The sequence below is a fragment of the Mastomys coucha genome, unplaced genomic scaffold (assembly GCF_008632895.1).
Source record: "Mastomys coucha isolate ucsf_1 unplaced genomic scaffold, UCSF_Mcou_1 pScaffold22, whole genome shotgun sequence".
Taxonomy (NCBI): domain Eukaryota; kingdom Metazoa; phylum Chordata; class Mammalia; order Rodentia; family Muridae; genus Mastomys; species Mastomys coucha.
This window is the reverse complement of record NW_022196905.1, coordinates 211,415,480-211,426,898: the sequence shown is the minus strand read 5'-3', so window position 1 is coordinate 211,426,898 and position 11,419 is coordinate 211,415,480. Positions and strand designations below refer to the sequence as shown.

General features: G+C 48.6%; 1 protein-coding gene and 1 long non-coding RNA gene across 4 annotated transcripts in view; one reads left to right on the top strand and one right to left on the bottom strand.

Annotated features, from left to right (window-relative positions):
• The window catches only part of LOC116069560, an 18,912-nt gene extending 9,573 nt beyond the window's left edge, over positions 1–9,339 (bottom strand). Inside the window, exons 1-4 of one of the 3 annotated variants that reach the window (XR_004110034.1) lie at positions 8,669–9,339; positions 8,238–8,338; positions 7,648–7,821; positions 6,250–6,313 (exon numbers count right to left, since the gene is read on the bottom strand). This is a non-coding gene — a long non-coding RNA (uncharacterized LOC116069560). Of the gene's footprint in view, positions 1–6,249; positions 6,314–7,647; positions 7,822–8,237 lie in introns of all 3 variants that reach the window. The other 2 variants (XR_004110032.1, XR_004110033.1) reach the window with 2 other exon arrangements.
• Med26 (mediator complex subunit 26) overlaps positions 9,030–11,419 on the top strand; it is a 47,538-nt gene continuing 45,148 nt past the window's right edge. The window contains exon 1 of the mRNA XM_031340301.1: positions 9,030–9,868. Coding sequence (XP_031196161.1) covers positions 9,797–9,868 — 72 coding nt within the window. The 5' untranslated portion in view covers positions 9,030–9,796. The remainder of the gene's footprint in view (positions 9,869–11,419) is intronic.

The following is an 11,419-nucleotide window of genomic DNA, read 5'->3' as shown; positions in this document are numbered from 1 at the left end:
CAGAAATCTGCCTGCCTCTGCCTCCCAAGTGCTGGGATTAAAGGCGTGCGCCACCACCACCTGGCCCAAGGAAACTCTCATAAGGACATTTGACTGGGGCTGCCTTAGGGGTTCAGAGGTTCAGTCCATTACCATCACCGTGGGAGTATGGTAGCATTCAGGCAGGCATGGTGCAAGAGGAGCTGAAAGTTCTACATCTTCATCTGAAGGATGCTAGAAGACTGGCTTCCAGACAGCTAGGACAAGGTTCCTAAGCCCATGCCCACAGTGACACACTTCCTTCAACAAGGCCACATCTCCTAATATTGCCACTCCCTGGGCCAAGCATATTCAAACCACCACAGAAAAGGTGCCTGTTAAAACCAAATAAACCCAAATCTATGAACAGGTAGATTCATTCACTTAAATAGTTCTGCAGTATGACCTGCATTTTGCAGGACACATAAGCTATTGTCTGCTTTAAGAAAAATTCTTGTTTCCATGCAAACAACTTAAAAACCATTAGAGAAAAATTGATGAGGTAATTAGATCTACCAACAGTGGAAAAGAGTGACCTTTGCCTCTTCCTCCGGGAGGAATGATGTTTCTATGTCAGCCAGTTAGCTATAGTAAAGACAAGATCTGACAACTCCAGATAGATGTTCAAAAACGTGAAGAACGGCTCAATGCCTCTTTGGCTGATGGATCACTGATGTTCCTCTATGGACCCTTGCTAACCCTGCTTCTCTACCAAACTACAGGGGCCAGAGACCTACAACCCCTTCCCATGGCCTGATGGTGAAGATCATGCTTGTCCCATGGACTTCAGCATGCCCACACAGCAGGACACAGTTTAATGATAATGCTGTCCTCTTTCCTGTCTTCTGATTAGTTACCAATACTAAACATAAAAGAGAGGAATGCAGGGAAAAGGGCCAAAGGAGGAACATCCTGCCCCAGGCTAGGAAATCCCCTTCCTCAGGATTCAGCATTAACAGCAGAACAATGCTTAGGACAGCTCTGTACTTTTCCATGCTCACTGTGCAGGTTCCTAAGACCTATAGAAGCTCTCCCCTCCACACAGCACTCTGCTGTAACTGTTCTCAGAGACAACCACCATTCTGTGTCTCCAATAAATCTCCTGTGAGGTTTGTGTGGTGTCACTTGTAGTATCCCTTGGCTCCCAACTGACAAGATACCCTTGTGCCAGAAAACTCCCCTTTTAAAATATTATGTATATGAATACATTGTAGCTGTACAGATGGTTGTGAGCCTTTATGTAGTTGCTGGGAATTGAACTCAGGACCTCTACTTGCTCCTGTTCAGCTGGCTCTGGCCCAGCAATTTTTATTATATGTAAGTACACTGTAGCTATCTTAAAACACACCAGAAGAAGGCGTCTGATCCCATTACAGATGGTTGTGAGCCATCATGTGGTTGCTGGGATTTGAACTCAGGACCTTCAGAAGATCAGTCAGTGCTCTTAACTGCTGAGCCATCTCTCTAGCCCCAGAAAACCCCTTATAGTCCTGTTCTGAGGGAACCCTTCCCCCTTTTCCAGGGTGGAGCAGGTCTCCTTAATGACATTTCTCATTGTAGGCTAGCCTAGGTGGTGAGACCATCCTTCAAAAAACACCCCAGTTGCTGGGCAGTGGTGGCGTACGCCTTTAATCCCAGCACTTGGGAGGCAGAGGCAGGCCAGATTTCTGAGTTTGAGGCCAGCCTGGTCTACAGGGTGAGTTCCAGGACAGCTGGGGCTACTCAGAGAAACCTTGTCTCGAAAAACCAAAAAAAAAAAAAAAAAAAAAAAACACCCCAGAGTCAACAAATAGCCAGGCATGTGGTGATACACACCTGGAGACTCAGGCTGAGAGGCTGGAGAACTGGATCAACTATAGCTGGGGCCTCTGTGCTTCCTCGAAGGAGAAATGCCCCCATAGACTCAGGCATTTAACGCTTGGTCCTCAGTTGGTGGAAATGTTTGGGAAGGTTTAGAGGGTGTGGCCTCACTAGGGAAACTCTTCCTTCCAGAAGTCACTTTTAGTATAGTCTGAGTTGTGATGGCTATTCTTGGTTGTCAACCTGACATCCAGAAATGGAGGGCACACCTATGAGAGAGATTCTGCTTGGTTTGAAGTGGATGAATCCACTTCTAGTCTGGATCTTTGAAGGGGGAAGACACAGGTTTTTGATCTGGATCTTGAGGTGGGAAGACACAACTTTACCTGGGCTATACCTTCTGCTGGAAGCCCATATAGGGATGCAGAAGGAAGCTTTTGCTTTTTGCCTGCCTCCTTTTGCCTTATTAGCACATCAATTCCTTTGCTAACATTGGAGCCTACTTCTCCACGATTCCAGCAGATACAGAAGACCAGAAGAGATACTCAGCCTTCTGGGACTGAGTAACAACTGGATTCTTAAGACTTTCCATCCACAGCTAGCTACTGTTAGATTAGCTAGACTGCAGAATGTAAGTTATCCCAATAAGTTCCCTTTGCATATGTATTCATTCCATTAGCTCCATGACTCTAGAGAACCCAGTTCCAGCTGTCCTGGAACTTGCTCTGTAGACTGGGCTGGCCTTTAACTCCTTAGTCTGCTTGCCTACTGAGCTGTGTCACGTGCCACACATCACATGGCTTAGTCTTGGTGTTTTATCATAGCAACAGAAAAGTAACTAGGAAGTTGGTGGTGGCACTGCATGCTTTTAGTTCCAGTACTTGGGAGGCAGAGGCAGGCAGCTCTCTGAGATCTCTGAGTTTGAGGTCAGCCTGTTCTAAAGAACAAATTCCGGGACAGTCATGGCTACACGGAGAAACCCTGTCTTGAATAAACAAAACCACAAAAAAGAAGTTGATATTAGAGAGTAGGCTGTTGCTCTAACAGATTTGACCATGGTTTTTGGAAGGGCATGGAAGACTTAGGAATTTTGGACTAAAGATAACAGTTGACCCCTGTATGAAAGTATAAAGATCATCTTAGTCCCAGCAGGAGCCTGGAAGACTGTTATCCTGAGAGCGAGCCATGTGGACTGTGAAGGCCCAGCTCAAGAGGGAACAGCATTAGCAACTGTGCAGGAGCCATCCCTGGACTGTTTTGGCAGGGGATGTGGTTACCTTCTGCCCTTGTCTGGAGAGTTTGCCCAAGGTTAAATTTAAAAGCAGTGGTCTCATTTCTTTGGTGGAGGGAATTCCAAACATATGTTGAGTCTGTGGTTATTATTGCCAATGCTTATGTAGGTCTTCAATGAAAAAGGGCAATGGGGCAGAAACATAACATGTATATATTGAAGAGCGGTGAACCCCGGAGTCTTAGTATTATACTGAAGGCTGGAGTGAGATCAGCATCAGTAAGGACAGGCCTGCTCTGCATGCAGGAACAAAGGGAAAGATGCCCTCAGAGCAGGACTCCACCTAGTTAAGCTTTCTATCTGCAAGGCAAAGGTAGCCTGTGGCAGGGGAATTCCTGTTTGAAGTCCTTAAGAAGCCTCTGTGTGAAGCTGTGAAAGTGAAGTCTGGGTTGCACTGAAAACCCCAAGATACTGGAGATGCCAGATTCATGGGTTGTCTGCCAAAGAGCGTTGCACACAGGAAGTGGAACCATCCTGAGAGAGAGATGTGTTGTAGGCAGCAAAACAGGACACACAGAGCCTTCTCAGCCCTCTGACATCAGACATGGAGCTACATACAGGCTTTAGAGTTCAACCTGGTGGCTTTTTGTCATTTTTCACCATGCCCCCGTTCCTCCTTTTTGGAAAGGTAGTATGTATTCTGTGCCACTGTATGTGAGAATTGTGTAATTTGCCTTTTGATTGTATAGGGCATTACAATTAAGCGATTATTTTGAGTCTTAGAAGCATCTATGGACTTTTAAGCAGTGCTGAGACTGTGAAAGACTATGGGAACTTTCGACCTGAACATATTTTGCAGCTTGATATGCTACGAGTCTGTGTAGTCAACTGGAATGTGGTGATCCGAATGACAATGGCTTCCTAAGAGATGTCTGAGTGTTTGCTCCCTGATGCCTGATGCTGTTTGGGTCGGCTTAGGAGGCTGTCTTTGTGGAAGTTTATGTCACTACTTCCTGCTGATTAGGGGCAAGTTTGATCTTCAGTCAAAATATCTAATTTCTTCTTTGCACACAACTATTTAACACACCACAACCAACAGCAACCAAAAAGCACCAACCTACCAACCAACAACCTACCTTCTTGGGGCCCTAGCATTTATACACTCTCTGAAAAGCCCCCAGAATTCAAAATGCCACACAAATGCAGAATCTATCTGTGGCTGGCAAAATCATGCTTCTGCTAGAGCATGAGGCAAATCATACTTAGCTGCTGTGGACAATCCGAAACACACACCCGACACATAATCTGAAGCAATCCCATACCTTGGATTAAAACGAAAACATATTCTTATAGTATTTGTGCATTTAAAAAAAACACTGCAGCTGGGCAAGTCTTTAATCCCAGCACTTGGGAGGCAGAGGCAGGTGGATTTCTGAGTTCAAGGCCAGCCTGGTCTACAAAGTGAGTTCCAGGACATCCAGGGCTATACAGAGAAACCCTGTCTAAAAACAAAACAAAAACAAAAAATACAAAAAAAAAAAAAAAAACCCTGCAGAATTCTCACTAGTGTTGGGTGATTGATAGTCACTGCATCCCAAGGCTGTCCTACTTATTTCTGCATTCTGATATTCATCTGGCTTGCTTCTGACTTCTGCTCTGACAGTGCTATCTCCTATGTTGTGTATGCATATTTGTCTGCTTCAGTTGCTTTCTTTGCAGAAATTGCTGGAATTTTAAACCAGGTCAGAGTATAGAACACTGAAAGGTCTCTGTTAAAATGCCTCTCAGACACGCCATGGTTGTGTGGTACAGAGTCATCTTCCCCTTCGTTGCCGCTCCAGCTGCACTCTGCTTCAGAAATTGGGTCTGTGTCCCTTGAAGATATCCTTGGTTGAGACAGGGTCTCACCATGTCGCCCCCACAGGCTTCCTGTCCTCCTCTCTGTCTTCCTCGACTTTAGTGTGCGCCACATCTAGCTTACAGTCCTGCTTTCCTGAGGGTTAGCAGCCTGGCTGAGTGCATAGCTTCAAAGCTAGAGACCGCAGAGCAAGCTTGTGCATTCTGAATTGGATATGGTCAAGCGCTGGGACACCTTACACGGCTGTGAATTCCCTTTACAGTTAATCAAAACTTTAAGTACTTTAATTATAAAAACATTCCTTGGGCTGGTGAGATGGCTCAGCGGTTAAGAGCACCGACTGTTCTTCCAGAGATCATAAGTTCAAGTCCCAGCAACCACATGGTGGCTCACAACCACCTGTTTAAAAAAAAAAATTCCTTTTATGTGTATGAGTGGTTTTGCCTGTATGTATGTATGTCTGTGTACCACACGCATGTCTAGTGCCCACATGGCCAGAAAGTGGCTTTAGACCTCTTGGAACTGGAATTCCATTGTTATGAACCATCATGTGTGCAGGGAATAGAATCTGGATCCTCTTGAAGGATTTTGTTTTGTTTTGTTTGTTTGTTTGTTTTTCAAGACAGGGTTTCTCTGTGTAGCCCTGGCTGTCCTGGAACTCACTCTGCAGACCAGGCTGGCCCTGAACTCAGAAATCCGCCTGCCTCTGCCTCCCAAGTGCTGGGATTAAAGGTGTGCACCACCACCACCCAGCCATTTTTTTAAAAATATTTACTTATTATATGTAAGTACACCATACCCCAGAAAAAGGCATCAGATCTCATTACAGATGGTTGTGAGTCACTATGTGGTTGCTTGGATTTGAACTCAGGACCTTCAGAAGATAGTCAGTGCTCTTAACTGCTGAGGCATCTCTCTAGTCCCCAACTCCTACTTTTTTTTTTTTTTTTTTTTTGGTTTTTCGAGACAGGGTTTCTCTGTGTAGCCCTGGCTTGTCCTGGAACTCACTCTGTAGTGAGTGGGATTAAAGGCGTGCACCACCACCAACGCCCGGCCCCAACATCTACTTTCAAAGACAGTTTCATAGCCCAGGCTGGTCTCAAATTCAACATGGAGCCAATATTGTACCTGAATTCTTGGTCCTCTTCCCTCCATTTTCTGACTGTTGAGATCATAGAAGTGGGTCACCAGGTCTAGCTGGTGTAACTTTTAAATAGGACCACACTTGAGTCTCAAGCAGGAGGACTACAAATTCAAGCCTAGTCTGGGATACTGAAGGAGACCCTGTCTCAAAAAAGCAAAACCAGAGTGGCCAGATGGCTCAGCAGGTACAGCCACTTACCCAGCCAAGCCTAGATGATCCCCAGGACAGTGGAAGAAGAGGACTGACTCTTGGCAGTGGTCCCCTGCACATGTGTAACACACAAACACAATTATATATACACAACCAACCAAACTTAGGTAAATAAACAAGTAGAATAAAGTTGTGTACATAGGACTCCACAATATTGTAGTCATGTACTCTAAAGGCAGAGGAAGTTGGATCTCTATGAGTTTGAGGGTGGCCTGGTATATAAAATGAGTTTCATTCAGGTCAGCCAGAACTACACAAAGAAACCCTTTTTTGAAACAAAACAAACAAAACAAGAAAATTGGTTGGAGAGATGGCTTAGCCATCACGCATGCTTGCTGCTCCTGCAGAGTTCATTCCCCATACCTACGTGATGGCTTTAAACTGAGATTCTCCTGTTTCTGACTCCTGAGTGCTGGGATTAAAGGCTAGGCATAGAAATTGACCTTTAAGAAAATTAAGTCAAGCCGGGCAGTGGTGGTACATGCCTTTAATCCCAGCACTTGGGAGGCAGAGGCAGGCAGATTTCTGAGTTTGAGGCCATCCTGGTCTACAGAGTGAGTTCCAGGACAGCCAAAACTACACAGAGAAACCCTATCTTGAAAAAAACCAAACGAAAATAAAATCAGGCTGAGTGGTGGGGGCACATGCCTTTAATCCCAGCACTTGGGAGGCAGAGGCAGGTGGATTTCTGAGTTCGAGGCCAGCCTGGTCTGTTCCGGGACTAGGGCAGCCAGGGCTATACAGAGAAACCCTGTCTCAAAAAGCAAAAAAAAAAAAAAAAGAAAAGCACATCAGAAGGGCCAGGTATGGTGGTGAGTGGTGCATGCCTATAATTGTAGTGCTTGAAGAGATGGAGGCAGCATGAAGAGGTCAAGGCCAAGCCTGTGAGATGTACAGCAGTTCAGAGCACTGGTTCTTGAATTAGGATCAGGATTCAATTCCCAGCATGTACTCACAACTGCATATAATCCTAGTTCCAGGGATCTGACAACTATTTCTGGCCTCCGTAGCCACCAGGCACATATAGGTGCAGATATACTACAGGCAAAACATTAATGTCAAATAAATTTAGAGACAGGGTCTCTCTACATATGGCTGTCTATCCCGGAACTCACTATGTAGACTAGACTGGATTCACAGAGATCCCTCTGCCTCCCCTTGAGTGCTATCATCCCAGGCAAATAAGAAAATAAAAAATAAAGAAAAGAAAAAGGTTCATGGCCAGCCTAGGCTACATATGGTCTCAAAACCTGGGGAGAAAACTAAAATAGCAAGGTCAACAGGTAAACTGAATGCTGTCCAAGATGTTTTCATGACTTGATCCATGCAAAACTAACTTCTTGCTTAATCTATACTTGTTTTGAAAAAAAAAATGGCATACTGTACCACTGAATAAACAAGACAGCAGGTCTGCTGGGCAGGATGATGCACTTAATTCCAGCTCTTGGGGGCAGACTCAGGCAGATCTCTGTGAATTTGAGGCTAGCCTGGTCTCCACTGTGAGTTTCCAACTAGGCAGAATTGCATAGTGAGATCCAGAGCAGGCTCCATAGTGAGAGCCTGTATAAGGGGAGGAAAAAAATAAAAAATCAACTATTAAATAACAAGACAGTAGATTGGCATAAATGTAATCCTGCACGAGGGAGATACTGACAGGAATAAATCGTTTGAGACCAGCTCTGGCTTCATAAACTCTGCCTAAAAACACCTAGAATCTAGGAGCCAATGTTGATGAAGGACCTTGTTTATTTTGCTTATCTAGTAAGATTAACTGTATCTTCAAAATGGGCTGCTTTCCAACTTGGACCATGAGCTACAAACACGTGCCAGGGAGAGAGTATATTTGAGAAGTATTTGTTCATGTTCATTCTACTGGTATAATGCAAAGCCTTCTGCCACGTGCAGAATCAAGAAACCAGCCATGATAAACTTTTATTTTCTGGGTGGGTGGGAGGGAAGGGCAGGGTCTTACTTACGTAGTCCTTGCTAGTCTGGAACTCACTGTGTAGACCAAGCTGGCACGGAACTCCAGAGCGTTGGAATTAAATGCCTGGTTCCCCGCCTCTCCCAGTAACCCCTAGAAGTATAACAAATTTAAAATTGACAGGTGTTGAGCAGCTATCAGGAGTACACGTGGTTTTCATTACCTGTTTCCCTTCTGTTTCAAGTCTGGATTTTTAAGGTTAGGACACAAAACGGAAGTTATTTCTCCCGAGGCCACTTTCGTATACTGCGCTAAACTCGGAGCCCGCCCTCCCCCTCCATCGGTCCATCTTTAGGGGTCACCGAAGGACGGAGGACCGCAGCCCTTATACTTGACATCCTTCGTTTCTTGGCTTGACCTAAAACTCCCGGTGACCTTGGCGCCTCCCTTCCTCCTCGGTGAGGCGTTCCTGTTTTCCAGCACCTGAGATGCAAAGCGGAGATCACTTCGTCCCCTCAGAGCGCCGAGGGGAAGATGCCGGGCGACAGTTCCGCATCCTGCTGTGCAGACACTGGCTGGCCACCTCCAGTCCGTCCCTCACCCCCCCCTTCACCCCGCCTCTAGGAAGGCGACGAGAGCGGTGCTTCCTTCCTCTTGAGTTCCCAGCCCTGCACGGATGCAGAGCCGAGGTGCCGGCGTCTTGTCGCGCAGGCCTTGCAGACTCCCGTCCTCTGCAGAGGTGGCAGCTCCCAGACGTGCCCTTAGGTCCCCGCAGCGCGCGGGTCACATGGGGACACGCACTGCCCTGCAGACCCGCGCCTGGGGCCTCTGCAGCGGCGGCGGCTGCGCGGAGCTCCTCCGAGCTCCTCGCGGCACGGGTCTCCACGCAGGCAACCGCCGCGACCCTCAGTGTACCTATATGGCCGCTCCAATCCTCTGGCTTCTAGACGCGGGAGGCCCTCATCCGGGGAGGGTCTTTCCATTCCGCGACCCCGTAGCAGCTAGGAGGCAAAGTCCGTGATCCAGGACTCGAAGGGTGCGCTTCCGCTAGAGAGCCCCGCCCTCCAGTCCGGAGTGGGCGTGGCCTTCGGATCGCGTCCGTTGCCACGCCCAACTGCCTCCCAACGGCTCCCTGAGTCCGGCCTCGGAACCTGGCGACAGGACCTGTTAAGTGCGCCTGCGCGCGCTTGCGCAGAACCAATAGGAGTGGCTCACGAGCCGGCCCCTCCCAAGCCCAGCGTCTCCACCCGCCCCATCTCCCAACCTCCTCAGCGTGGCGCCGACGCTGCGTGCGGCGCGGGTTACCCAGAGTGCTCAGCGCGGGGGCAGCTCACTGGAGTTTGGTTCTCGAGGCGGCGGCGGTGGTGGCGGAGGCTCCTCCGTCGGCTCCTCCTCCTCGCTCGGCGGTGGCGGCGGTGGTCCGGGGCCTGAGCTCCGGTCCCCTCCGCTCCCCTCCGTCCTCCGCCATCTCCCCGAGCGCCTTGACCTCCTCCGGCGCCGCGGGGAACATGCGGCTCCGTTCCCGGAGGCCGGCGAGCGACTGACCCGCGTCCCCCCTCCTCAGCCTGCCCGCCCGCCGGCCCGGCCGCTCCCCCCCGCTTCGCCCAGGCAATGACAGCGGCTCCGGCGTCTCCGCAGCAGATGAGGGACCGGCTGCTACAGGCCATCGACTCCCAGAGCAACGTAAGTGACTGCCGCGCGATCGGGGACCGAGGCCGCATGTGTCGAGACCCTCCCCCTCCGACGCGCCCCCGGCCAGGGGGTCTCTCCGGGAGGTGATCTGCCCGCCACAGCTACTGCCATCTCAGTCTCTCGTTCTTCTGGGTCCGGGGACCGCGGGCAAGGCGGGTAGCCCGGCAGCTGAGGGTACCTGAGACCGAGGCTTCACGCGGCCTTGATTGAGGGATCGTTCGTAGCTTTCATCAGAAATAGTTCCCCTCGGTTGTCCCAGCCCGGCCGCCCTTGGTGCTCCCCACTGTGCCTCCTCCCCTCAACCCTGGGAACTGAGAACCCCCCGGGAAGGTCTCCCTGCCGGCGGCAAGGTGGGAAGCAACTAGTGTCTTCGCGATGACTAGGGTAGCCCTGGTCTCCGGAGTCTTGGCCTTTACTCCCCGTCGGTCTTCTGGCTGAATCTCCTTCTTTGGCTCGGAGGGAACCCCAGGCCCGTACTGCCTCCAGTCTTCTGTCTACCTGTGATGCCTGGAGAGCCTCCTGTTTTTTCTGCTAGTGGACAAACCTTTCCTGGGGTCTTTCTAGAAAAGATGACCCTGCAGAGAGTGGAGTCTTCCTGTCACCTTTCTTGGCCTAAATGCTCCATTGAGCATCTGACTAGAAGCTAAAGCCCGGGATTTTGGTACTGAATTACTGCCAATCGCAGTAATTCGCACAATCGCAGTTGATTGTTCTCTTATCCCTACCTTCCGGTCCTCTTTCCATCTCTCATGCCCCACCTGAAGTGCTTTGGGTCCTAGGCTGTCAAGATTTAACTGTAAGGGGTCACTTTATGTCACACTTTCCTCTGCTAAGAGTCCTGTGAGCAGAGGGGCATCTTTTTCTTCCTGTGTGAGCATAGACTAATTTCACTTGTTCTTGTATTTTTTTCCCAAGGTTTGTTGGCAGTGTAGGGGGCGGGTATCCTTGTTGCTGTCAGGAGCAGGGCCATGGGAAGATGCACAGGCATTCAGATATGAAGTGTTTGCTGGGAGACCAGGAAGTGGCCTTTGAGATTACTTTTTTGTTTTTGTTTTGTTTTTTTTTTTTAGTTTTTCAAGACAGGGTTTCTCTGTGTAGCCCTGGCTGTCCTGGAACTCACTGTGTAGACCAGGCTGGCCTCGACGAACTCAGAAATCCGCCTGCCTCTGCCTCCCAAGTGCTGGGATTAAAGGTGTGAGGTCACTTTTTAATATGCTCGGGATGGAAGAAAAATCATCTTGGGCTTGGACAGGTAACTGAGGTTTGAGCCTTTTTGGGTTCCCTTGCCTATGCTTGGCTAGTAACTCTTAGCAATGTGCTGTATTGTGGTGTGTTCGGAGTAATACACATTGTTTGTGTGGTCTTGGTAGAAATAGAGGTGTTCTAGTTTCTATGAGAATCTGCTTGCCAGATCCAAAATTGTTTTCTCCCAGGTCTTTAAGATAACCTTGATAGTAATTTAGTAAATATTGTGGGCATTTTTTTTGAGGTGGAGTAGGGACAGGCTAGATAAAAAATCTTCTAGAAAGCCTTTTTTTTCTT